Source organism: Globicephala melas, chromosome 7 (genome assembly GCF_963455315.2).
Source record: "Globicephala melas chromosome 7, mGloMel1.2, whole genome shotgun sequence".
Taxonomy (NCBI): Eukaryota; Metazoa; Chordata; class Mammalia; order Artiodactyla; family Delphinidae; genus Globicephala; species Globicephala melas.
This window is the reverse complement of record NC_083320.1, coordinates 113,668,955-113,696,155: the sequence shown is the minus strand read 5'-3', so window position 1 is coordinate 113,696,155 and position 27,201 is coordinate 113,668,955. Positions and strand designations below refer to the sequence as shown.

Genomic DNA, 27,201 nt, shown 5'->3' with positions numbered 1-27,201 from the left:
ACTCTGGGCACGGGTCTGGCTGGCACCGTACCTCTGGGCAGAGGCCACGTGATCAAACGGGCCTCAGGCTGGATCCCCAGTCAGGAGGCCAGGGCTGGGTCCTCACACTGCCCTCGCTCACCATGGGCCAGCACCCAGCCTCAGTTCTTTGGCTGACTGTCCAATAAGCATAACGACTAAATGGAGAAACCCTAGTATTCAGTCAGGCATCATACAGGGACCTCATACACAGCATGTAACATGGATGGCTGAAACAGGTAATTAATATTGTACGGCTTAGTTTGAGAGATGAGTTTACCCAAGGCCATCTTATTCGACCTTCCCAACGGGCTTTTGACATGCCCGGGCCGGCTCACAAGCACTGGGCATGCTCGGTGCCATGAGCATTTGATGAATGAACAAAGTCCTGTTTTGCAGATGAGAAAATGCAGTTGGAGTCCTAGAGACAGTATCAGATAGTAGGAAGGGCGCAGGCCTCAGAATCAGATCGTGTTTTGAACCCTGACTTACCTGAAAGCTCTTTCAGCCTGAGCTCACACCCCTGCAGAGTGGGGCTGCCACCGGTATTGGGTCACTGAGCCTGGGTCCACCTGGATCCTGGTTAGCGCTCACGATGACCATCCTTGAGGTGAAGCAGCTGCCCAGGCCACCCAGCTGGCAGGGCAGAGGTGACCACGTGCTGGGGAGGAAAGACCAGAGGCCGTGCGGTCTAGGAGTGGCCCTCTTCTAGAAAGTTCTCCCCAGGGCTCCAGGCGGCCACCTAGCACCTCCCCCAGACGGTGGCTGTCGGCTTTTGTCACATCCCCTGACACCGCAACTCTAACCCGCTTGTCCTGAGGAACCAAGCTCTTCTGTCCCGCTCCCTGGACTGGCCGGCCCTGTTGTCCTCAGACCCAGAGCCGCCCCTGCCTGGGAGGGCTGAGAAGTTGAGGCCGCTGAGTCGGGCGCGGGGTCCCCAGCATTTCTCAAAGAGAGGGTCTCTGCTCCATCTCCATTGTGGGGGGGGGGGCTGCGTGGTAGGGAGGAGGGTGCTGGTGGGCCCGGCCCTGGGCTCCCCGGGCTGTGCCCCAGGCCAGAGGACCAAGCTGTGCAGTGACTCAGTTTCTGAAACTGCAAACACAAGTGTTGGCCTGGACGGCCTAGTGCGGAGAGTCCAGGGTAAAGCCCAAGCAGAACTTTGGGGTGCCCCCCTGTGTTCCCCTCTCCCAGAGCAAGCAGAGCAGCGAGTCAGCCGTCAGCAGCAGCGTCAACCCCCTCGTCATTCACAAGCGCAGCAAGGTCAAGACCGAGGCCGAGGGCCTGCGACCAGCCTCGCCTCTGACCCTGACGCAGGTAACCTGCTGGCCGTCCTGGCCGGGCTCGAACTGGGGCCGGGCCTCGTCTCCTGGGGCAGCTGCCTTGGGGCCGTGACCCTGTTGAGAGTGGGTAATGGACGGCAGCCTGCATGAATGAATGAGTGAGTGAGTGAGTGAGTGGACCAGAGAGGGCAGGGCAGGCACGCCAGGAAGCTCAGGGAGGACCAGAACTGTGTCCCCAGCTCCCCGCACACACCTCACATGTGCTCATCAAATGCCTACCTGAGGGGGAGGGGGGAGGCAGGGAGGGCTGCAGCTGTCTGTCCCTGCAGCACAAGCCCCAGGCCAACTGAGTTGCTCACGGCCCCTGAATGGCTCAGGCCCCCTGCGTCTGCGCCCTCTCCCTGGAAATCTGAACCCCACCCTATTCCCTGAATAGTAGGACTCACATGTGCCCAGACACCACCACCACCACCACCACCCAGCTTCTAGGTCACTACTGTGCACTGCACAGTAAGCTTTGGAGAGGTGGCACTTTGGGCACAGTGCCTGTTTTGGCTCTGCGTCACCGGGTTTGCCTAGGGCCTGGTGCGCAGTGGCTGAGAGAGAATATTTTCTAAGGACTCAACGCACATTTGAGGGGGTGAGTGTTACAGTGCCTGGGAGGGGAGGGGGGACAGTTGCTGGCGGGAAGGCAAGGAACAGAGCATCCCGCAGCCCAGAATGAGCCTGTTGTGGGGCTGAGACCCTAGTGCATGTGTCTTTCTTTGGAGATCCTGCCACTTATTCCAACACCAAGCCAACGGGCACACAGCCCCAGCTCCAGGGGAGGGGACGGCATGCATGCTGACCTCTGGGGCAGGCCTCTCGTGGCAGCCTGGTCTCCACCCATTACTACGGAATCCACAGCTATGACACCACGGGTCCTCGGGGCCTCTGGTCCCCGTCTCCCCTACATCTGCCGGACCATCCTTTATCAAACCTGTAAACCATAGGGCGTGCTCCAGGCACTTAAGTTTTATGAAATATTGGGTTCTGTTATTGTCAGGCAAACAGAGAGGTTGGTGACAAATTCTTCTCCCCTCACTGACACCAGAGCATCTCTGCGTGATGCATGGTTTCCACGTGGCTGGCCATCATCAGGGGCTGTTGAAATTGATGAGGACGGTGAGTGTCCACGGGAGATAAACTCACTGGAGCCGTGGGGCCAGGGCTGCGGGGAGGCGCCCAGTGCCAGGGAGTCCCCCGCCCAGCCCCCTCAACCCGGGGGGCTGCACAGAGCCCACCCTCCTGCCCAGCTCCGCTCCTACCTCGTGTCATGGAAGGACAGACGTTTATCATGCGGAGGTTGTCACCGTGTCACTTAGTGTCCTGACTCTGACCTGACTCCTTGGCTCCCTGACTCATTTGCAAGGTGGACGGGCTTGCTTTCTCTTGGCAGCAAATGCAACAGAACGGATCCCTTCTCAGCTTCCGCCCTCAGGTTCCTGGGCTGGGGTGCTGCTTGGCTGGAGGCCCAGGCCCACCCCCTGCCCCTGCACTCTCCTCGGATCACGTCCATGTGGCAGCTTCTTCCTGTCTTCTCTGAAATAAGCAGGGCAGGCAGCTTGAGGAGTAATACGTCTATTTCCAGTTTTTCTGCAAGTGCAGAGGCATTAGGAGGCCCCAGCCCTCCCAGGGCTAGACGGCTAGAGATGCGGGAAAGAGGCATTCCTGCCCCTCCTTTTAATGTGGACCCAGTACTGCCCGGGGACTTACTGGACAACACGTCATTTTCCTTTTCCAGAACACGTGCATTAATTGTAAGGTGCTCTGGGAGACGACACTCAGAACCCACCCCCTGGAGAGCCCTCTGCAGCCCCAGTGGAAAGCCAGTCTGGGGTGCAAGTCTGCACTGGCCACGGGGGGTGGGTCACGAGGCCAGTTTCTGCTCCGAGAAATGGACTCAACTTCAGGAGGGAGGCTGAGATGGAGGCTGCAGCCTCCGCTTCATTGAGCCCCTGTAGCCTTTGGGAACTGCGGTGCCTGTCTCTGGGGAGAGGGTGTCTGTCTCCGCTTAGCCTGAGCTATAAATGCTTTCCCCAGAGGCTCTTCTGAAAGACAGACATTCCTGCCATTTTACAAATAGTTTAGAAGTAAAGCAGGTCCCCCTAACGTCTGCCCCTTTGCCTGGCTTTGCTCTGAGCCCGACCCACAGGCTAGGGGATACTGGGGAGGCCTCAGCCTGCTCTGGAGGGCCTCGCCGGGCCTTCTTCCCAGCCTGGCCATCTATGCCTCTCCCCGTGTCCCCGCTCCTGATACCACTCAGCCTGTCCTGTGTGCCCGGCTTGGAAGCTGCCCCCGGCCAGCTCTGTTGGCATCAGCTGGGATGGGGGGCCTTGTGGGGTTGACCCTCAGTCTGTTGCTGGTTCGGGAAGAAAAGCCTTTGTCCTCTTTGAAAGGAATTTCGGGTGCCTGTGATCAATGGAAGGCCCATCTCAGGGGCCTTTCCTTTACCTTGAAACGGGCATACATGGGCCCCATCGTGGCTGGGAGACATGAGCCCAGATGTGGGCGGCCACAAACTCACTGTGTCCTGGAGGGAGCCGGTCGGCATCTGCTGGAACGTCAGGGTGCCCAGCTGTCATACCAGAATACAAACACCCGCATTTTAGGGCTGTCACAGGGAAGCCCGATGCTGGGAAAGTATGTGAGTGCCATGTGTGCCCTTGGGAGGAGGGGACAGTAGAGGGTGAGGCCAGGCCAATGCGTGTGGAGTTTCCTCTTGCCTCCAGACAGGAGCTGACCCCGCACACACTCTAAATACAAATGCCTGCCGCCCCCCGAGCCCGTGGGGCCTGCCCCAGCTCTCCCCAGGGAAACCCCACCAGATAAGCAAAAGTCACTGCCCTCCGGTCTCCTGTTCTCCTTGCCGTGGCCGTTGACCCAGGACTGATGGGACTCCGTGTTGAGGGCCAGCCAGCATGTGTGCATGCTTGTGTGTTCATGCGTGTGATGTGCATGTGAGCACGGGCGTGGCCCCGCCTAGACCAGCCCACGGGTCCTCAGCACAGCCTTCACGGGGCTGATGGTGACCTTTCCGTGGGGCCAGGTGGCTGAATGTGGCTCGTGTGTGTGTGCTCTGCACCCCCCCCGCCCCCCCACCCCAGGAGCAGCTGGCTGACCTCAAGGAGGACCTGGACCGGGATGACTGTAAACAAGAGGCTGAGGTGGTCATCTACGAGACCAGCTGCCGCTGGGAGGGCTGCACCAAGGAGTACGACACCCAGGAGCAGCTGGTGCATGTAAGCCCCCGAGCGGCCCAGCCCAGGCCCCGACTAGAGAGAAGGGGCCCCGGAGATGCCTGGGCCACCTCCTGCGCGGGTGGAAGGCGTGATTACTTACGGAGGCCGTGCTTGTTTCTAAAAGGGGACTTATAAATACGTATGTAGTACAAGAGATTAACAAAAATAATGGAAAATTAGAAGGAAAGAAACAATAAAATGAAGCCCAAAGTAAAGGTAGTATTAAAAACCAAGTGCTCAGGGCTTCCCTGGTGGTGCAGTGGTTGAGAGTCCGCCTGCCAATGCAGGGGACACAGGTTCGTGCCCCGGTCTGGGAGGATCCCACATGCCGTGGAGCGGCTGGGCCCGTGAGCCATGGCCACTGAGCCTGTGCGTCCGGAGCCTATGCTCCGCAATGGGAGAGGCCACAGCAGTGAGAGGCCCGCATACTGCAAAAAAAAAAAAAAAAAAACAAAAAAAACCAAGTGCTCTGAGCTTGGTCTTCTTTTATTTTTATTTTTTTCTGGAGCTTCCTGGCAGCCAATGCAAAGAAGGAAATAAGATTAGGTAAGCCAGCCAGCATCCACAAGATAACAACAAACCTGACCCTGAAACCTGAAAGAAGTTTCTCCCATGGAGGGAGGAGTTGCTCATTTCCTCTTGGAGACCATGCACAGATACCCAGTGTACGTGGGTGCAGCTGGGTGTTTATACCCATACAGGGAGGGGACTGCTGTATGATGCCTGGGTACTGACGGATCAGGAGATCAGAGAAGGCCGTGGGAGCTGGGTGTGCCCTTCAGGGTCTGCCTGTAAACTTTCTACAACAGCAGCCACTGTGGGCTCACTCATGCAGTACAAACAGCAGGAACAGGAGCTCAAGGTAGGAGGTGCCTGGCTTCCAACCTGGCTCCACCACAGCTAGCCAAGTGGTTCTGAACAAGTGACTGAACCTCTGTGAGCCTCGGGTTTTTTCTCCTGTAAATAGAGGTGAAGCCCACTCTACAGAGGGGTGAAGGTTGACCATGATACCAGCATAAGCACTTAGCAGAGAGCAACCCTCCATACACGGGCATTCCCTCCTGGCTTCTCCTCCCTGTTCCCCAGGCCGGCCCCGAGTGGTTCCCTCTTCTCCGTCCAGAAAAGAACTTAAAGTCAAGAATAAACCTCCCCCAACCCCAACACACACTCCTTGGTGAGTGAGTGTCTATAAAGATGAATCTACACCAAGCTGGAAGCTCAAATGCTGGGTAGATCCCCACTCGGCAACTCTCTTACATTTTAACCAATTTAATTGTAAAACTGAGTTAGCTACCTGACATTTTTTTAATCTTTTAAAAACTATGTAAGTATTATATAAACATGTTCTCTTTATAATCAAATTGAGCACTATGGAAGTATATAAAATGTAGAGTAAAAATCCCTCTACCCTCTCCTTTCTCACCACCAAAGACAAGCATTGTCCGGAGTTGAGCGTGAATCCTCCAGATGGCTTCTGTTCACACACGCACGCGCACGCGCGCGCGCGCACACACACACACACACACACGCTGGTCACACCCAGGAGCCATCTCACAAGAGCCACGTCCTCCCTAGCTCTGTGAAATCAACATTTAAGACACCACCCACTCCCCCTGCTTCCTTTTCTTGTGGGCTTGCTCTCAAAGACTGTAGGTTTCTTTGGTGTTGAGGTTTTTCTCCCCCAATTTTCACCCAGGGGACTGGAATTTCTCAGCAAACCCATTGCTGCTGACGTCAAGCCTGTAAAGCATGGTCTTATCTCATCCTCCTGGGACTCAAACATAATTTTTCAACCAAGTGCTCTGAGCTAGAGTTCACATACATATCTTTTTTTTTTTTTGGAGCTTCCTGGCCGCCAATGCAAAGAGGGAAATAAGATTAGTTCAGCCAGCCAGCGCCTGCAAGATATTAACACCTCTTCGGGTTAAACAAGTCTTGAGGTGGAGTAGGGGCCACTGGAGCTGTGAGCTTTGGGACAAATCAGATAGATGAAAGGGGGATAAAAGAAGATCTGGAGCCGGAGGGGTTGCAGGCAGAGAGGTGGAGGGGAGGATGTAAAAGATGCCCAGGAAGGAGTGGTCAGCCCTAAAGAGTGGGGAGGGGATTCCTCAAGTAAAGGCAGGGGCTCCAGACGTGGGAAGAAGGGCTCCAGCTGCAGGCTCCTGCCTGGGTCCTGGGGCTGTGGGTGACTGTCTGCACCTGGCCCTGAAAGGAGCAGGTTCCTGTGTTGGGGTGTGGGGAGCAGGCTGGTCTGCTCAGCTCCGTCTCTCTCTCTGCTCCCTGGGAAGATGGATGGCCTGGGCACGCATGCGAAGTGGAGCCCCTAGTCAATTATTAACAATTTGTTGCTAAGCAAACCAATAAGAAAAAAATAAAAGGTATTGTCAGGAAGCATTTTTATCATTTGAAAGGCTTTCAAAATGGAAAGTGAGGCTAATATAGTAAGATTTCCCTGGAAGTTCAAAGCGCCATAGATTTTGCTTGCTCTGATGTCGGCATTTGGATGCATGATGGTCCAGCCTGTCACCCAGGGCGCGAGGGCCCAGCGGTTTTCTGTCCTGCGGGGAGAAGATGCTGCTGGACCCCAGATGCTCAGCTCCGGCACAGCCTTGTAGGTTGCAAAGGTCTACAGAAGCGCCGTGCAATAGAAAGACACCACCAGCCCCAGTGCCAGCCCCACAGGTAGTCTTACATTAGCTAGGGGCACGTTTAAGCAGAGTGAAAGGAAACAGGTAAAATTAATTGGATTCATGTATCAATATTTTGTTTAACCCAAAATACCTAATATTATCCTTTCTGCATGCAGTCAATATATCACAAAATTATTGAGATATTTTACATCCTTTTTTCATTCTCAGTCTTTGAAACAGGTGTGTGGTTTATACTTACAGCCCATCCTGGTCGGGAGCAACCACCTTTCAGGGGTGCAACAGCCACAAGCGGAGAATGGCCACCAAATGGGACAGTGTGGGTCCAGATATGGTGGCAGAGATGCCACCATTCCCACTCCCCAGTTAAACAGACAACCTGAAAGATGAAGGACATAAAGGTCCTGAGGCCCCACCCACGTATCAACACATCCCAAAGCTCAGCAGTAGTAAGAGCCCTGCTCCAGTGAGGACTGCAGCCTTCAGTTAAATCATGAAAGCAAGTAACAAAACCAAATGTCCTACTCAGGGCGGCTTGCTTTGCTACCTGTGACAGAAAACCTCCGTGGCCCGTTGCTGCCGTCACAGGGAGAAACTGCCCCCGGGGGGCGCACAGGTGATGGGCCCAGGGCAGAGGCCAGAAGGTGTGGGTGCAGGGGCTGAGAGAAAGAGAAAAATTCTCCCCATGCTCCTGACCAGGGCAGTGCTGGCTGGGGTGGGTCTGAGGCCCACTCGTCCAGGGAAGGCTTTCTGGCCATGCACTTCCCAGCTGCGCCCGGGATGCCCCCCCGCTCCGAGCACCGAGGGCCCCCCCCACCACTGCAGGATCAGCTGGATGTCTTGGGCTGTCCCGCCTTGCCTTCCTGGGCCGTTTTGTCCCCCGGGCGGCCTCACACACTGCCCAGGGCACACGGTCAGGGTCAGACTCTAGCTCCCTCCTGGGCAGGCTACTTTCACAACCTGGGCTTTTGTGAAAAGGGGACAAAGCTGTCATCTCATGGGTCACTGTCAAAAAGAGAGACGAGGATGCATTTATGTTTCTGTTACGGTAAGAATGTTAGGGACCTCCCTGGCGGTCCGGTGGTTAGGGCTCGGTGCTCTCACTGCCGGGGCCAGGCTTCAACCCCTGGTCGGGGAGCTAAGATCCCACAAGCCTCGTGGCCTAAAAGAGAAACAAAAATATTATTTAAAAATTTCTGGAGCCATAGGGACAAGCTTGGGAGAGGCTGCTCGTTCCCCCACTGTGTGCATGTCTGCCCCGCCGCAGCTAATGAGTGCCTACTGTTTGCAGCCTGGAAGTATCATCATAACCATCAGTTCTCCATAGACCAGAGCCTAGAGCCCAGACTGGTGTCTTTGACCATCATGGAGGGTCACTTTGATGACTAATTGGAAGATGCAGCCCAGATAACTCACGAGGAGGCGTGGCCGGCACCTGGATGCTGGCCCATGCGGCGGCTGGTCTGCACAGACCAGGTGGGGTCTGGAGGGGTGGGTGGACGGGCTCACCCTTCCCCGTGGGCTTCTTCCCGGCAGCACATCAACAACGAGCACATCCACGGGGAGAAGAAGGAGTTCGTGTGTCGCTGGCAGGCCTGCACGCGGGAGCAGAAGCCCTTCAAGGCGCAGTACATGCTGGTGGTGCACATGCGCAGACACACGGGCGAGAAGCCCCACAAGTGCACGGTGAGTGGCCGCGGGCCGGCCCATCGGCCAGCTGATGGGGCTGGTGTGGGCAAACCTGGTGAACAGCGTTGGGACAGGCCTTGCCAACAGGGTGTCCTGTCTGCCCCCGCCCAGTCTTGGGTCCTGGGGGCCCTTCTTCTGTCTGTCTGCTGCCCCAGATCTTCGCTTACTCTCCCTGTGGGGCAGTGTGTGCATCTCGGTACCTGCGGGGGGTGGGGGGGCGTGCTGGTGTCTCTGTGGTTGTGTCTGTGTTACTAGGAGCCCCACGGCGCAGCTGTGCCCTCACCCGACTGGGTGACCCTGGGCAGGGGGCCAGCTTGGTGGCTCGCTGCAACCTGTCCTCTGCACAGAAAAGAGTTTCACTGGAGAGTCACAGATTGAGCGATGACGGGTTAAAAGTCACTTTGGTTGAGTTTTTTTTAAAAGTGGGAACGCAGTGATAAGACCTTTTAGACAGTCTCCCTTATGGAGTCAACAGGATTTGTGACGCTATTGGGTTGGCCAAAAAGTTCGGGGAAAACCCAAACGAACTTTTTGGCCAGCCCGATATTTGGTGAGACCTTTATTTTAATTTAATTTTATTTATTTTTGTATACAGCAGGTTCCTATTAGTTATCCATTTTATATATATTAGTGTATACATGTCAATCCCAATCTCCCAGTTCATCACAGCACCACCCCTCCTCCCCTGCCACTTCCCCCCTTGGTATCCATACGTTTGTTGTCTACATTTGTGTCCCTATTTCTGCGCTGCAAACCGGTTCGTCTGTGCCATTTCTCTAGGTTCCACATATATGCGTTAATATAGGTGAGACCCTTTTTTAACACACAGGAATTGCTCCCTCTTTCAAAGAGCGGTGGCCCTGTGATGCACTCCTGTGGCTGTGACAGAGGCCTCTGGGAACTGCTCTTTATGAATTACCGTATTTCATAGATTCTGAGACACACACTTCATTCTCATTTTAATGACTCTGAAATCAGTCTGTCTTAAAATCGGTGGTGTCCAGGATTCAATGAAATACACTACCTTTGTTGGCAAGGTTTTGGTTTTTTTTAATTGAGATAGAATTCACATACCATAAAGTTCACCCTTTTTAAAAAAATGTACAATTCGGTGATTTTGAGCGAATTCACAAACTTGTGCAGCCTTCACCACTAGCTAATTTCAGGACATTTTCAACACCTCCCCAAAAGAGACCCCATACCCACCAGCAATCACCCCCGTGCCCCCCTCCCCTGCATCCCCTGACCACCACTAATTTGCTTTCTGTCTCTATCAACGTGCTTCTTCTGGGCAGTTCCTAAAAATGGAATCATACAATGTGTAGCCTCTGTGTCTTCTCCTTCACTTGGCATGTTTTCAAGGTTCCTCCGTGTAGTATCATGTATGAGTATTTGATTTCTTTTTGTGGCTAAATAATACTCCACTGTGGACAGATCACAGTTTTTTATGCATTAATCAGTTGGTGGCTATTTGCATTGTTTTCACTTTTTGGCTATTAACACTGCTATGAACATTCACGTTCAAGTTTTTGTGTGGTTATGTTTTCAGTTTCTTACGTATATACCTAAGAGTGGGTCGTAGAGTCATAGAGTGGGTCATCGCTGGGTCATAGAGTAACTCTATGTTGAACTTTCTGAGGACCTGCCAGACTCTTTTCCAAACAGGTGACAGTATTTTACATTCCCACCAGCCATGGGTGAGGGTTCTGATTTCTCCACATCCACACCAAAACTTGTAGTTACCTGCCTTTCAGTTACCTAGTCATCCTAGTGTGTGTGAAGTTGCATCTCATTGTGGTTTTGATTCGCATTTCCCTAATGACAGATGATTTTGAGCATCTTTTCGTGTGCTTATTGGCCATTTGTATATCTTCTTTGGAGAAATGTCTACTCCAATATTTTGCCCACTTTTAAATTGAGTTATTTGTCTTTCTGTGGTTGAATTGTAGTAATTTTACTAGAGCCTGATTTGCAAATAGTTTCTCACGTTCTGTAGGTTTTCTTTTGATTTTCTTCATGGTTTCCTTTGAAGCATAAAAGTTTTAAATTTTCTCAAAGTCCAGTGTTTTCTTTGCTTGTGCTTTTGGTGACGTATCTAAGAAACCACTGCCTAATCCAAGGTCACAAAGATTTATCCCTATATTTTCTTCTGTGAGTTTTATAGTTAATAAGTATAGTTTTATTTATATAAATATATACATGTATACATTTAGTAAGGTAGTTCTTCCATTTAGGTCCTTAATCCATTTTGAGTTAATTTTTGTAGAGGGTGTGAGATAAGGGTCCAAATTCGTTCTTTCGCATGTTGTTACACAGTTGTCCCAACCCCATTTGTTGAAGAGACTGTATTTTCCCCATTGAATGGTCTCGACACCCTTGTTGAAACCCAGTTGACCCTAAATGTATGAGTTTATTGCTTAACTCTCAGTTCTCTTCTGTTGATCGATACATCTGTCCTTATGCCAGTACCACACAATGTCTTTTTTTTTTAATTGATGTACAGTTGATTTACAATAGTGTTAATCTCTGCTGTACAGCAAAGTGACTCAGTTATACACATATATACATTCTTTTTTATGTTCTTTTCTATGATGGTTTATCCCAGGAGATTGGGTATAGTTCCCTGTGCTATACAGTAGCTTGATTACCATAATTTTGTTGTAAGTTTCGAAATTGGCAAGTGTCAGTCTTCCAAATTTGTCCTCCTTTTGCAAGATTGTTCTGGCTCTTCTGGATCTTTTGCAGCAAGTTATTTTCTTAACACCCCGAGTGGTAGCAAACCATAGCCCTCTGATATGAGCTGTGAACTGCAGAAACGAAGAAAAGGCATTGGAGCCAAGTGTGCCCAGTCAAACTGGTCAGGAGTAAAGGGGAGGATGTGAAGAACGAGACAGTTCCTGTTGGGGTTTACGTGTTATTCTGGGGGCAATTTTCACAGCTACACTGGATGCAGTTGCGGTGTGTTTGGAATAGGTGCCCCCTGCAGTGATCCTTCCTCCCTCCCTCCCTTCCTGCCCCTGTCTCTGGCTCCCTCTTCTCTTCCTTTCCTAAAATGTTTACTGAGCGCTGCACGTGTTTCTCTTCGCCAGGCGCTAAGTCCTAGGAACACAGAAATGAACAAGACCCAGAAAGTACCTGCTCTCCGGGAGCTTGTATCCTAGTGGGAAGGCCAGATGGCAAAATGATTAAGATAATTATAAACTGTGTTAGGGAGTATAAAGGGAAAAGGGTGGTATTATAATTAAGAAAATCAGAGAACTGCTCTCGGAGGAGATGACCTCAAAGATTGAGAGGGAGTGGGCCAAGCCAATGCCGGGGTGGGTGGGGGTGGGAAGGAGGTTCCAGCCAGAGGGGACAGTGTGCGCAAAGGCCACTCGCCGGGAAGAGCTCAGCGGGGTCGGGGAGCAGAAGGGACCGAGGGCGAGGATGGCCAGCTCCCTCAGGGACGCAGAGGACCCTGGATTTTATTCTCAGCACATTCAGTGCACAGAACAGTTCTAATCAGGCAGTGGCGTTGGGAAACAGTTGACGAGAACATTTACAGAGTTTGTGATCATATGGGAAGAGTCTTTACAATGTGCTGTTGATTTTAACGAGCAGAATAAGTAACTGAACGCTTGAGATGTTCCCGATTTGGGTTTGAAAAACGTGCGGGGATGAACTGCAGAGTCCCCAAAGTGAGACTTGCCTGGGTGTCGGCTGTCCCTGGGCCGTGGACGGTGTCATTTTCCTGTCCCTTCCACGTTTTTGCCACGTGTCATTTATATAATCAGGAAGGAAGGTAATGCTGTCGCTGAGATCCGTGCGCCTGGTTGCACGTGCGGGGCAGAGCGGGCCCCCGGGTCAGGCTCACTGCGGTGGATATGGGGCGCCCTCACTGACTGAACCCGCCTCTTCCCAGTTTGAGGGCTGCTCGAAGGCCTACTCCCGCCTGGAGAACCTGAAGACGCACCTGCGCTCCCACACAGGGGAGAAGCCGTACGTGTGTGAGCATGAGGGCTGCAACAAAGCCTTCTCAAATGCCTCGGACCGCGCCAAGCACCAGAACCGCACCCATTCCAACGAGGTACCCGGCCCCAGGGAGGCGGGCAGCGGGCACGTGCGTGAATGCATCACCCTCATCCCACGGCTTCTAGGCACCCGTAGGCCATTCGGTGGCCAGGTGCCACTTCCCTCCGCCCCCTGGTGTGGGGACTCAGCATGCAGCGGCAGCCCTGTCCCCCCCACCACAGGCTGGCAGCGCGGATGACACGCTCCAGCCGCTCGTGCCGCCCGGGCCTGCGGAGCTGTCGGTCCCTCCCCGCGTGGAGCACAGAGCAGCCTCTGTCTCTCCAGGTAGCCAGAACCCCAGGCAGGGCTGAGGGAGCCCAGGGAGGAAAGTCGGGTGGGAGCTCATGGTGGCTCTGTACCCGCCTTCCGGTCCCCGCCCAGCCATTCAACTGCTATCACTCAGGTAGACTCAGGAAAGGATGTTTCTAAACGTTTTGATACATTTTGGACCCCGAAGGGACTTGCTCCAGTGCTGGTAGGAAGTTCGAGGACTTCCCAAAGGTATCTGAACCCCTCAGAGTGTCTAAAGACGAGAGCTAGCCTTGGATAGGGGTGTGTGTGGGTATGTGTGTTTGCAAGCATGTATGTGCATGTGTGTGGATGTGGATGTATGTATTATGTGTGTGGGTGTGTGAATATGTATTTGTAAGTATATGTACACGTATGGGTGTTTACATACGTGTGTGTGTGAGTTTACGTGGATGTGTGTGCTTGTGTGTGTACCTGTGTGCGCGTATGCATGTAGACAGAGTATATGTGGATGTCACTTGTGTGTGTGTATGAGCTCAGGACCGAGGTTCAGAAACCCTGGGTTTTCATCCCACTCCTGGGTGACTTGGGGGCAGTGTCTTTGCCTCTCTGAACCTGTCTTTCCTCGTGAGACAGAGCAGGTGTTCGTGCTGTGTCACAGACGTGTAACGAGGTAATACACTCTCTACTGATACCAAAATGCCCAGCGCCTCAATCGCTATGCGGATCACACCAGGCACTGTGTGTCCCCTCCCTCTACAGGCTCTGATCCATGTCCCTGGTCCGTGGTGGGGACCCCCTTAACCACAGGCTTACCTGCAGGAAAAGGTGGCAGGCGAAGCCGGCGGGGCGGGGCTCCTGCGGGGCGGGACTCCTGTGGGCGGGACTCCTGCGGGGCGGGGCTGACGTGGCTCCATCCATGGGCCCAGCGCCTTCCGACAGTGCCGCCAGCTCTGCTCTGCCGAAGGACGCGGCTCCGGGAGGACGGACGGTGCTCCCAGGCGGAGTCTGCCTTCCTATCCCATCCGTAACGCCTCTTCTCTTCCAGAAACCCTACATCTGCAAGATCCCAGGCTGCACCAAGAGGTACACAGACCCCAGCTCCCTCCGGAAGCACGTGAAAACAGTCCACGGCCCAGATGCTCACGTCACCAAGAAGCAGCGCAACGACGTGCACCTCCGCACCCCCTTGCTCAGGGAGAACGGGGACAGCGAGGCCGGCGCCGAGCCTGTCCGGGGCTCCGAGGAGAGCGCCGAGGCCAGCAGCACCAGCCAGGCCGTGGAGGACTGCCTGCACGTCAAAGCCATCAAGACCGAGCGCTCCGGGGTAAGCAGGGCTGCGCAGCAGAGGCCTGGTCCATACCCCGCCCCCAGGAGGCCGTGCCCAGCGGCACCAGGGGTGCAAGGATGTCCCTCCTCTCTCCAGCTCAGCTGGCCCCCATCACCACCTTGGGCCCCCATGGAACCTGTTTCGTGCCAGGTCCCATCCTGCTGGGCAGGCCGTGGGTGACGGGGATGCCTCCCCCGACGCGGTCAGTTTGCAGGGGGTGGGGCGGTACCCGGTGTCTGCCTTTCCAACCAGTACCCGCCGCCGCTGCAGCTGCCCCCGCCCCTCTGTCCTGTCTCTGCGTCCTTGCCCCTCTGGCCTGCACCCCTTTTGTTCTAACCACCTGTTCTTTGTCTCCACCTCTTTCTCCTGACTGTACCTCCCCTAAGGATAGACGGTACTGAGGTGAGCGGAGCAGCGGGGTGGGCTCTGGGCGCGCTGGCGTGAGTGAGGGGGGCTGGGGCGCTTGTCCAGGCTCCTTACGGCCGGGAAGGCAGGTTCGGGTACGTAGACCGCAGGCACCGCAGGTGGGGCCGTCGGAACAGCTCGAGGCTGGCAGCAGGGGGTCAAGCTTGCAGGCACAGGAGGAAGCGTTGGGGTCCAAGCCCAAGTGAGGGTCAGGGCAGGGTGGAGGTGTGAATCTGGACTGCGGAGCAGGGCGGGCCTGACCTACAGAAGGCCTTGAGTGCCGAGGTGAGGGGTGTGGGCCGTGCTGTGTGCAGCTCCCCTGGAAAGGTCTGGAATTTGGGAGCCTTCAGGTTAGAAATGAACCAAGGATGCTGCATCCCAGGTGAGCCTCATTTGGGCTCAGATCCCAGGTCACGGTGGAGGGAGCCCAGTTTCTGTGGGGTTCCACCCCGTACACGTGTGCCACCAGCTCTCGCCTCAATTCACCCTGTTGCAGAGGGAGGGCTGGTTTGGGGTGGCCACTCAGGTCAAGGGTGAGGGCTGTGTCCAGCAGCTGCACCCTCCGCGGTCAACCCTTCCCTTTCTAGCAACCCACCTCCGGCCTGCTGGGCAGACGGCAGGTAGCAGGCCTTCACTGTTTCTTACTTCATCGAGTGGCCCACCCCCATCGCTGTTGTTGGGGTGCTTGAGTCTCCTCCTTCCTGTCAATTTCACGCGGCTGCGGCAGCCTCTGTAGGGCTCAGCTTCATAGGGTCCACATACTGAAAGCTCTGCCGGCAGAGAGCTCGGCCCAGACGCTGGCTGGGAAAGCTTAGGAGCATAGCAGGGGGCTAGGGCGGGTGGGTGGTGGGTGCCTGGCGATTACCCGCTGCCTTCTACTCGCCGGGTGGTCTCCATCCATCCACCGACTCTCTCCAGGAGTCAGGTCGGGTCCCGCTTACAGCTGGGGAAGTCGAGGTTCAGAGCAGTGGTGCTTTGAAAGCTCCTCCGTACGGCAGCGTCCTGCCCCCGGGTGTGCAAGGGTGCAGCGTGGGTGGCGGGGCCGGTGGGTGCTCGCACCCTCTGAGTCTGTGCCTTCTCACCACGCTCCCCACAGCTGTGTCAGTCCAGCCCCGGGGCCCAGTCTTCCTGCAGCAGCGAGCCCTCTCCTCTGGGCAGTGCCCCCAACAATGACAGCGGTGTGGAGATGCCGGGGACAGGGCCCGGGAGCCTGGCAGACCTGACGGCTCTGGAGGACCCACCGCCGGGGGCCGACGCCTCCGCCCTGGCCACCCCCTCTGCCGGTGGCCTGCAGCTGCGCAAACACATGACCACCGTGCACCGGTTCGAGCAGCTCAAGAGGGAGAAGCTCAAGTCGCTCAAGGATTCCTGCTCATGGGCCGGGCCGGCTCCACACACCCGGAACTCCAAGCTGCCCCCGCTGCCGGCAAGTGGTGAGTGGAGGCCCCGGGCGTGCAGGTGGGGTGGGAGGGAGCCCAGGGCAGCACGATGAGGTTCATACCCACCACGCACCATGTGCCCTGGAGAAGATGGATCTTACAAGCCCATTGCACAGGTCAGGGAATTGAGGCTCAGAGAGGTGAAAGTGCTTTGCTCAGATCGGTGGCAGAGCTGAGGCTCAGCCCAGGCCTGAGTGGCTCCGAAGCCCATGCTCCTCCGGCTACACCATGCTGCATCCCCATAAGCCCCAAGGCAGGCAGGCCCAGCTCAGCCCTTGCTCTCCTCGTGAGCCATGCACTTGCCTACCAGGCACCTGCCGCGCACACCACGGCAAAGGGCTCGGCGGGACAGGGACACGTTCCAGGTCCCTGTGGTTAGAAGGCCACGTTACGAGATGCCGAATAAGCAAGGAGCGCCGAGGACAGAGCTCAGTGTAGCTCGAGAGAAAGCAGGGCAGCTGGGGAGGCGCAGGGAGGGCGTCACGGAGGGGGCAGCCCTGTGCTCAGCCTCGGGAAGCGTTGGCCAGACTTTGAGGTGGAAGATGTCCTCACCAGGCGTTTCTTGAGTGCCACTGTGCCAGGCTGCGTGCCGGGCGCCAGACACCTTGGGGCACTGAGCCTCCACACTGCCCTCCAGGGCCCAGTGTGCACCGTGGCACTGAGTTATTACGAGGAGACCCTGAGAGGCACCACCCTGCTCCTCCTTGAAGGGGGGATTCGTTGCCCCAGCTGTCGAGGGAACTGCCGGCAGATGGCCTTCAACTCCCCACCTCCTGCAGAGATTGCCTGGGGTGCTGACAGCTGCCTCACCCAAGGTCACCCTTCCCGGCATGGCCCACGTCCAGGGATAGATCTCTGCAGGGCTGTAGAGGCTGCTCAAGGCCCAGAGCTGCCTGTGAGATGAGCCGCGGCTGGCGGTGGGCCTGCGTTGCAGCTGTCTTCTCCCTAACCACTCTGCTGCCTCTCCACACCACCCCGCCGTGGCTGTGGGTCTCAGGACAGTCCCCCTAAACAGCCTGCTGGGTAAACTCAGTCCCAGGGGAGCCCACATGGCAGCGCCCATCCGTGGATGGTGGGGATGCAGGGAAGCTGTGGCCAGGGCCCTCCTGGGCTCTTGGGGATAACCCAGTGCTACGGAGAGGCACATCCCATCCACAGCTGGAGAAACTGAGGATGGGACCTAATGAGAACGCAGGGCCAGCCGGGCAGTGCTGGATTGGGATCGGGCCTCCTACCTTCCACTAGCTGCCCTGGCTATGAGTGCCACCATTTGCTAACTGTCCCTTCTTTTCTTCCTCTTGAGAAATCATTGGCTGGGTTCCTTCTGGGTGCCAGGTCCCGTTCCAGGGCTCTGGGCCCGGCAGCCTCAGCGCGGCCCAAGCAGGCAGTGTACCGCCCATTGTCCCCAGTCCCCGGCGCTGAACCCTCTCCTCTCCCGCAGGCTCCGTGCTGGAAAACTTCAGAGGCGGCGGCGGGCCAGCGGGGCTGCTGCCCAACCCGCGGCTGTCCGATCTGTCCGCCGGCGAGGTGACCGTGCTGAGCCACCTGCAGGAGCGCCGCGACAGCTCCACCAGCACGGTCAGCTCGGCCTACACCGTGAGCCGCCGCTCCTCGGGCATCTCCCCCTACTTCTCCAGCCGCCGCTCCAGCGAGGCCTCGCCCCTGGGCGCCGGCCGCGCACACCCCGCCAGCTCCGCCGACTCCTATGACCCCATCTCCACCGACGCGTCGCGGCGCTCCAGCGAGGCCAGCCAGTATGGCGGCAGCGGTGGTGGCGGCCCGGGGCTGCTCCAGCTCACACCCGCCCAGCAGTACAGCCTGCGGGCCAAGTACGCGGCAGCCACGGGCGGGCCGCCCCCCACCCCGTTGCCCGGCCTGGAGCGCGCTAGCCTGCGGACCCGGCTGGCGCTCCTGGATGCACCCGAGCGCATGCTGCCCGCTGCCTGCCCGCACCCGATCGGGCCTCGGCGGGGCAGCGATGGGCCGCACTACGGGCCAGTGGGGCCGGCGCCCTCCTTCCCCCATGAGGCGCCGGGCGGTGGGGCGCGGAGGGCCAGCGATCCCGGGAGGCGACCCGACGCCCTGGCGCCCCCGCGGGTGCAGCGCTTCCACAGCGCCCACGACGTGACCCCGGCAGCTCTGCCGCTGCCCTGCGCCCAGGGCCGAGGCCTCCGTCTGCAGAGCCACGCGAGCGCCGACGGCGGCCTGGCCCGAGGCCCCTACTCGCCCCGGCCGCCCAGTATTAGCGAGAACGCAGTGATGGAGGCCTTGGCGGTGGGGGCGGACGGCGTGGGCCCCGAGGTCAGCCTCGGGCTGCCGGAGGACGACCTTGTACTGCCCGACGACGTGGTGCAGTACATCAAGGCGCATGCCAGTGGCACCCTGGAGGAGAGCGCCCCAAAGGTGTACCCCCCGGAGAGCACCTGCTTCTCCGAGAACCCCAAACTGCCCAGCCCCGGGCTGCACGGCCGGCACACGATAGCGGCCGCAGACTCCAACGTGGGCCCCTCTGCCCCTGTGCTGGGAGGCTGCCCACTGGGTTACGTGGCCCCCTCCAGCCTGAACAAAAACAGCATGCCTGTGCAGTGGAACGAGGTGAGCTCCGGCACCGTGGACGCCCTGGCCAGCCAGGGGAAGCCTCCGCCCTTCCCACAGGGCCACCTGGCGGTGGTGCCACAGAAGCCAGCCTTCAGCCAGTACCCAGGCTACAGTCAGCAGGGCCTGCAGCTGAGCCCCGGGGTCCTGGACAGCTCGCAGCCACACCTGCAGCCCTGCGGTGGAGCGCCCTCCGCGCCCAGGGTAAACTACATGCAGCAGCTGCGGCAGCCAGGGGCAGGTGGCCAGTGTTCCAGCATGGCGGCTGCTGTGAGCGCCCACCCTGGCTACGGCCAAGCCCATCCCCAGCTGAGCCCCCTGGGTGGGGCCCCGCACCAGTTCCCCCGGTCCTGCAGCAACATGGCGGCCAAGCCAGGCCACCTGGGGCTCCCCCAGCAGATGGAAGTTGTCCCTGACCCCGCCATGATGGGCAGCAGCCACAGGGAACTTGACATCCCCAGTTCCAGCCTGGCTAGGATGCCACCACCTCACCTAGCCCAGAGCTACCCACAGCAGAGCCATCACCTGGCCACAGCCATGAGCCAGGAGGGCTACTGCCAAGGCCCCAGCCTTGTGCCTTCCCACCAGCCTGGCTTCGTGGGGCCTCAGCAGGGCCCGACAGGGGCGGCCGGATCGAGCTTCGGCCTAGTGCAACCCCGGCCACCCGCAGAGCCCGGCCCTGCTGGCCGCCGCCGTGGGGTGCGTGCGGGGCAGCAGCTGGCCTATGCCAGGGCCTCTGGCCACGCCATGGCTGCCCTGTCAGCCGACCAGGAGATGGCAGAGTCTGTGCCCAAGGGGACGATGGGCGGCGTGTTGGCCCTGACTCCCCAGGCACCCCCCCAGGATGCGGGCGGGGCCCAGGACCGCAGCACGCTTTACTATTACGGCCAGATCCACATGTACGAGCAGAACGGAGGCCTGGAGAACCAGGCCAGCTGCCAGGCCATGCGGCCCCAGCCTCCGCAGCCCCAGGCCTTGCCCTCGCCAGGGCTCAACCAGGTGTCCAGCACTGTGGACTCCCAGCTACTCGAGGCCCCCCAGATTGATTTTGATGCCATCATGGATGACGGCGATCACTCCAGCTTGCTCTCGGGGGCCCTGAGCCCCAGTCTCCTCCACGGCTTTTCCCAGAGCTCCTCCCGCCTCACCACCCCGCGCAACTCCCTGACTCTGCCCTCCATCCCTGCGGGCATCAGCAACATGGCGGTTGGGGACATGAGCTCCATGCTCACCAGCCTGGCCGAGGAGAGCAAGTTCCTCAACATGATGACCTAAGGCCCCGGCGCCTGGCGCTGTGCGGACCCCGAGGGACCAGCGCTTCCCAGAGCGCGGGCCTTTCGTCCGTTTCATCTTTTTCCCCCAGAAGTATTAAATAGGTATGAGGGAGTTTGGCCAGTGGCTGGTTCAGACCACAGAGGCTTTAAGGGCAGGTTTACGTGCGTCCTGTCTGGTCTTCTTTTAGATTATCTGTCGGAACTCTGAAAAAAAGCCTCAACAGAAAAGGCAAGGCAGGAATGCAAAACTCGTTTACACAGCGCTTCGCAGCCTTTGGTGTTTATAGGACCACTCTGTTCTGGCTTTGTCACCTCTGTCATCTGGCTAATGAGGGATTACGTTGGCCCAGGGCTTTCCAAGCACACGTGGAAAGAGGAGAGAGGAACCACATTTGGATTTGAATCTGAAAGCCATACTAGGTATTCTAAACCAGGAAGATAAGTTTCTTGTTCCAGTACCTGCAAAGTAAAGGAATTCATGCCCACCGGAATTCTTCTAGGAAGCTTAATTCTTGAGGCCTCTAACATCCCTTGCCAGGGAGTGGGAAAAAAATCTTACCTGGATGATTTGGAAGCACATCCTGATTCCAGGTTTGGTAGAGCAGGCATGTCTACCCCGCAAAGCTAAGTTTACAGCTGGCCGACTGTCCAGGTGTGTGTGGATGAATGAAGTATGGAAGTATCACCCGAAAAAAGGAAAGAAAACAGTGTAATACTCAGGGCAAGCCCAGAAGCTACCCTGGCCTCTCCAGACCATGTTTACAGTGTTCATGCGTGTAGAATGTAGCCCTTCCTGAAAAGAACACATTTCTAAATACCTCGGGGCTGCCGGAGCTGCTGTGGGTGAGCTGAAGGTGAGCCAAGGTGAGCCAAGGTGTGATGGCCAAGGTGAGCTGAAGCGTGGCCTGGGACCTGGGTAGTGAGCGCACCAGGGGCCCAGCTTCAGGCTGCCCTGGAGGTCTCCCAGTAGGACGAGGAAGTCGCGTGTTTACCCAAGCCTGTTTCTCCAATGCACTATGCACCCACTTGACCATGGATAAACCCCAGGGCTTGACAGCAACCTCCGCCCAAGTTCCTCCAGGCCATGCTGTCCGCTCGCCAGCAGCCCAGTGACCAACCCCCTAGCTACCGCATGCAGTCGCGGTGTCTTCTGGATTCCCTTCCCGCCGCCCTCCTGTTCATTTCACAGAGAACGATGATACGTATGGTGTTCTCAGTGAGCGTGGGAGGGTGAAGGGGTTGATTCTTGGGACTCTGAGGGACCATCACTGAATTCTCCTATTCAGTGTTGGCCAAGCCCCACCTGGAAATGGAATTTGCAACTGGCGTCAGAAGACATTGTTCCCAAATATACAGTAGGGTAAGTAGGTGCATCCTCCCTGCCACACACATGTACAAACACCGCGCACCTTTCCCGTGTTGAATTCGTGGCAACCTTGCCAAATCCACCTGCACCACTATGAACCTGGAACCGATTATGACCCTGACTTCAACCAGGACAGGGCCGAAGCCTCACCTGGGACTCTACATCCCAGAACAGCAAATGCTTTGTCAGCGTCCAAAGACAAGGCCAACTTCAAACGACAGCCCTGGGACACCTCCAAGGCTCTGGGCTCTGTGTGGTGCACGGTCTTTTCCCGCGCTAGGATTTCGCTAGCTGTTCCCAGCCTGTATATTGTCTGTACAGAAGACAGCATCCCTGAAAATACTGTAGGTGAGTCATCCGGTCAGATTTATATGTCCAAAACATTTTTAGCTTTTTCTACATGCGATGAATTGAGATGACATACTCAACTTGTAAATAAGTCCTTTTGTACATTAAAAAAGTAATTTTTTCATAATTTATTTGGTCTATCTGCTTCTTCCTTGACAGTAGTTAATGAAAACCTGGGCCATAAATTCGGTGCATTTGAACGGAAACGAGGCTGTATTTTTTTCTCAGCAGCGTCAAAATTGACTATCCCGCCTTGGCCAGGAAATGTTTAAAGCTGGGACTTTCACTGCCTATTTGTTTGTTGTCTGGGGCGGGGGGGCCGGGGTTTGACGTGGTACAAGGGGTTGTCTGGCTGCTCTTTCAGCCCGCTGGACGGAACGTCTGTGTTGGTTTGCTGACATGAGGTGCAGCTGTGGTCCCAAGCCCCCCCTTGGACGAGCAGTCGGAAGAGCATGGTTGAGTCTTGGGGAGTGGGAAGAGGAAAACAGGCGGCCCCCTGTGCTCTCCCTGTGCTCTGGTGCAAAAGCAGAGTTAGAGGGAGCAGGTGTAACACCCAGATACCCAGCAACCAGCCTGGGGCGAAGGGGCCAGTGGGGAGCAGCCAGGTGCAGGACTCTGAGCCCTGGGGGGGCGGCCCTGGCAGGTGCACAGGGGACCCGGGTCTGGAGAGCCAGCAGGCTGCCATCAACAGCGTTTGGGCTACTGCTCTGAGCCTCAGGGGGACTGGGGAGGGGGACCGTAAGGCCTGGGATGAATTCTGGAGCTGGGAGGGGAGGGCGCAGGACCGGGTTGCCAGGGGTAGAAGGCACCTTCTGTAGGGCCAGGGATGCTGTGCCTCTGCGCTCCCGGCCCGGGCCCCTTAGCGCGCTTCCCTCCAGGAGAGAAACCTTGGCACCCAGCTCGGAGAGTCAGGAAGCCAAAACCGCATGCGGCGCGTTCAGCTCAGCTATTTTTGTGGATGTCATGGATGCACGGAAGAAGCCTTCTCTGACAGTAAGTGTAGGACCCCCCCCACCCCCTGCACCGAGGGAAACAATTCAAAGTTTTCCTTTCTGGGAGCGTCCCAGAGTCTTCACTGTGCATTAGGGGAAGCTTCACGTCTGTGGCCACATTTTCCTGGTGGAAAGACTACAGCCGACTCCCAGCCCCGGGGAGCCCGTCTCTTTGAGGGGGGAACTTAATTAGCTGATTGCATGCTCCAGAGGAGGAACTGAGCGTACCTGGCTGGGACCTTTCCTCTGCTTCTCTCAAAGCCCATCCTCAGGCTTCGCATCTCCCCTGCTTCTTAACGTGCTAAAAGTCCCCGGAAGCAGCTCTGCCCTGCTTTGGGGACGGGGGAGGCCAGGATGTTCAATGCTGCCTGAGACCGGATGGGCCACAGTATTAAGAAGCCCATAGAAGCCACTCAACTCAGCCACGCGCTCTGTCACGTAACCACAGCCACGGTCATGCTGCTTAAGAATACTCACGCAGCCTCAGCACCAGGTCACAGCATCTGTTTGGCTGATGAATCTGGGTCCGCTGGGATTTGACTGATCCCGGTTGGGCTGGGCTGGGCAGCTCAGCTGGGAGCAGCTCATCCAGCCGGCTTGGCGGGGGCAGCTTGGCCGTGCTCTACATGACCCTCATCTTCCTCCCTGGTCAGGAGGCCGGCCTGGGCATTGCCTTCTCGGGGAATGGCAGGAGCATGAGAAAGCAAGCAGAGAAGGTTCTGCCTCTGCTCAGAATCAGGGCACCGTCCGTTTCCCCACATTCCTCTGGCAAAAGCAAGCCACGTGGCCAAACCCATCGTCAGCGACGGGACGTGTCCTCCTTCCACGGGCGTGAGGGGGAGAGAGTGCCTATTTCTCAGCAATAATACAGTCTCCCATGGTCCGCCCTCACAGCCTTATGTCCCTCCCACAAGCAGCATACACTCACGCAAGACCCCAAAAGTCTATCCAATCAGTCATTGGGCTCGAAGTTTAAGATCATGTGGTCTGTACCTGTTCTGGATGCATCTCTTCTTGACCCAGAGCCTCAAGAACTAAATAGAGTTCATACACACACCCAGTGCACAGAGTGGACCAGAGCTAGAATCGCGGCAGTTGCCACTCCTGTCTCAGCCGCTGGTCCACAGCGTCTGAAGTCCTGCCGGGGAAACGTCGCCAGTGGCCCTACCCTGGGTCACCCTATTCCTGGGTGGAAGGTTCCCAAGTTTGTTGTGCTCTGGCGTCCACATCGGGGCGCTCTTTGTTTTCCATCTGCCTTCCCACTTGTACAGAGGGCATTGGAAAGTATACCTCCTTGGGTAGCAAAGTACTGTCCAACCCCTTTCTGCCCGAAGAAGGTTGGGAGCTTGAGGTCCTTTATGTGTCAAACACCCACACTGTACTCCACACTTACGATACATGTGCCCACGCAACTCCCTCAAACATGGCGGGTTTTGATATTTCATTCTAGTCCACCCTGTGCGTCAAAGCCACACCTGTAATTCCTTTGGCGACATGCCCCCTCTCTACATTGATTACTGACACCCCACATCAGGCTGTGTCTAGGCACCGCATTGTCACTGAAGGGATATTCAACAGTCACCTTATTCCTTTCAAGGACCACAAGACCAAAGGCATTAAAATCAAGAGCATACCCTAGGGCTTCCCTGGTGGCGCAGGGGTTGAGAGTCCACCTGCTGATGCAGGGGACGTGGGTTCGTGCCCCGGTCCGGGAGGATCCCACATGCCGCAGAGCGGCTGGGCCCGTGAGCCATGGCAGCTGAGCCCGCGTGTCCGGAGCCTGTGCTCCACAACGGGAGAGGCCACAACAGTGAGAGGCCCGTGTACTGCAAAAAAAAAAAAAAAAGAGCATACCCTAGACTTCGTCTTTACTCTGAGGCCGTGTCTCACCGGCACTGCCCTGGACTTGGTCTCTGTGCCCCAGGCCAGAGCTTCATCTGAAGATCTTGGAGCAGCAGGAGAAACAGGAAATAAGGAATCATTTCATTTTCTAAATTCTGCTTTACACTGGCTGGTTCCTTTCTGAACTCATCTCTTACTTTGGGTACCTTATCATTTACAGCTCAAAGAAGCTGCTGTTTATCATATTCTGCCTGGAAACCAGCCTGCCGAATTCCCCGAATTCACAGAAATGTTTTCTCCCTCCCCAAAGAACATAGGCAGTCATTTTACAACTATTTCTTCACCACATCACCCAGGTCACCATTTTTCTTGCCATGTCTCCAACCTCCTCTAAATGTCCTCACTGCCCAGTTCCAAAACTGTGCTCCATATTTTAGGACCTGTGACAGCAGCCTCCCATTCTGGGTACCAATTTCTGAATAAGCACCAGTAATGCTATCCAATAAAAACCACAAAAGTCCTGAAACATAAAACACCCAGCATTTATTTAGTTCAGGGGTCTGTGAGTCAGCTGAGGGTGTTGCCCTGGGTGGGCAGCTGAGGCAGCTCAGCTCTGCTCCTGGGCCTTCTCCCCTGGACCCAGAGCATCGTTTGGACATCACGTTGATGGCATAGGTTCAAAAGCGCAAGTGAAAATACAGGAGGCCACTTAAGACCTGGGCTTGGAACAGGAGGCCGGTCACATAACTGAGCCCCAAGTCGATGGAAGAGGGAGATGTGCACCTCCTATAAAAGTATCGCAGGTCGTCGGTATCTGAACAATAATCCAACCTCCCGCATCAGACCAGCTTCGATCATAGTAAGACTGAATTGTAGCCTCCATCTCTCTCCTGACTATCTTAGTTAGCTCTAAATCCAAAAGGGAGGAGAGTGAGGTCATTCATTGTGGCCCAGCAACCAGTGACGTGCCAAAGTCAGCTTCTGAGCCGATGATGTGCATCTCTTCCCAACTCTGTATTCAGAGAGTTCGTAGCGACCACTGACATTGGCCGTGTAGGGAGAATTCATACTATGGAAATCAGCAAACACGACCAACCAGGGCTTCCTGCCTTCAACCGCAGAGAGCTGGTCATTAAACATTTGCCAGTGTACCTAACAGCATGCTAAAGTCCTGTGAGTTGCCAACAGCCTGATATGTCCAGAGGTCTCTTCTAAGTTTCTACGTCCCCAAACCCATTTTGTGAGGGAACTTTTGAGTCCAGAGTGCCATGGGCTTTCAGATGTTAAAAGTCATGCAATCTATCTATCTTATAATATTGCTTATATGTAGAATCTAGAAAAATGGCACCGATGAGCTTATCTGCAAGGCAGAAGTAGAGCCACAGGTGTAGAGAACAAACTTATGGACACCAAAGGGGGAAGGGGGGTGGGATGAATTGGGAGATTGGGATTGACATATATTCACTACTATATAGAAAATAGATAACTAAGGAGAACCTGCTGTACAGCACAGGGAGCTCTACTCAGTGCTCTGTGGTGACCTACACGGGACGGAGATCTACAAGAGTGGATATACGTGTACGTATAGCTGATTCACTTTGCTGTACAGCAGAAACTAACACACCGTTGTAAAGCAACTCTACCCCAATTTGAAAAAAGAAAAAGTCACGCAATCTGTTGTTCAGAGGAAATTGACTAGCCGAGGTAAAGGACACCGATGAAAGTGGAGCCGATTCGCTGGTGGTGAGGGCAGGAGACCAGAGCCCACACTCCGTCCCCACCCCCACCCCCGGGTCGCCCCGCCAACCAGAGCAACACACACATGGGCCCACAGGGTGGAGTTTGAAAACCAAACCTCTAGTTCGGCCCCAAATGAATTGAGGCCCAGAAAAATGAGCACGTTCTAAACTTAGGATTAGGACTCCTGCTTCTAGAATCCCGGGAGGAGGCTGGCTACCCCAGCACCGATAGCACAGGCATGGCCCATATGTACTATTCAGTCCTTTCCTTCTTTCTGGCTCCGATGGTCTGAGTTAGTCCTTTGAAGGAAAGAGCGGTGTCTGATCCAGCCCATGAGAGCCCATCAGTGGTTTTGATTAATTCTGCCGAGTCTAGTTCCAAATCTGGTGGTTCTGGAAAACTTCACAGAGGTGGAGTGAACCAAACCTTAAGAGATGAGTAGAAATTGGATCTTGTGAGCGGCCCTTGCAGAATGTATTTGAACGTGAGGCTATGTCTGCAGTCTACAAAGAATTCTGAACAGAGACCTGGAGCTGTAGAAACCTTGAGGTGTCCTTAAGAGGTACTGGGGTTTGTTTTTTAAGTGGATTGGGGGTTAGGGGAAGGGAGGAAGAAGCCTGTGACCTGGCAGCTGGGGACCCGAGGTTTTTGGGCC

The 27,201-nt window shown here is 56.0% G+C and overlaps 1 protein-coding gene across 1 annotated transcript in view; it reads left to right on the top strand.

Annotated features, from left to right (window-relative positions):
• The window catches only part of GLI2 (GLI family zinc finger 2), a 255,907-nt gene extending 233,851 nt beyond the window's left edge, over positions 1–22,056 (top strand). The window contains exons 8-14 of the mRNA XM_060302608.1: positions 1,210–1,332; positions 4,445–4,579; positions 8,764–8,913; positions 12,818–12,982; positions 14,264–14,542; positions 16,047–16,383; positions 17,831–22,056. Of these exons, the coding sequence (XP_060158591.1) occupies positions 1,210–1,332; positions 4,445–4,579; positions 8,764–8,913; positions 12,818–12,982; positions 14,264–14,542; positions 16,047–16,383; positions 17,831–20,259 (3,618 nt within the window). The 3' untranslated portion in view covers positions 20,260–22,056. The remainder of the gene's footprint in view (positions 1–1,209; positions 1,333–4,444; positions 4,580–8,763; positions 8,914–12,817; positions 12,983–14,263; positions 14,543–16,046; positions 16,384–17,830) is intronic.
• The last annotated feature ends 5,145 nt before the right edge of the window (positions 22,057–27,201 follow it).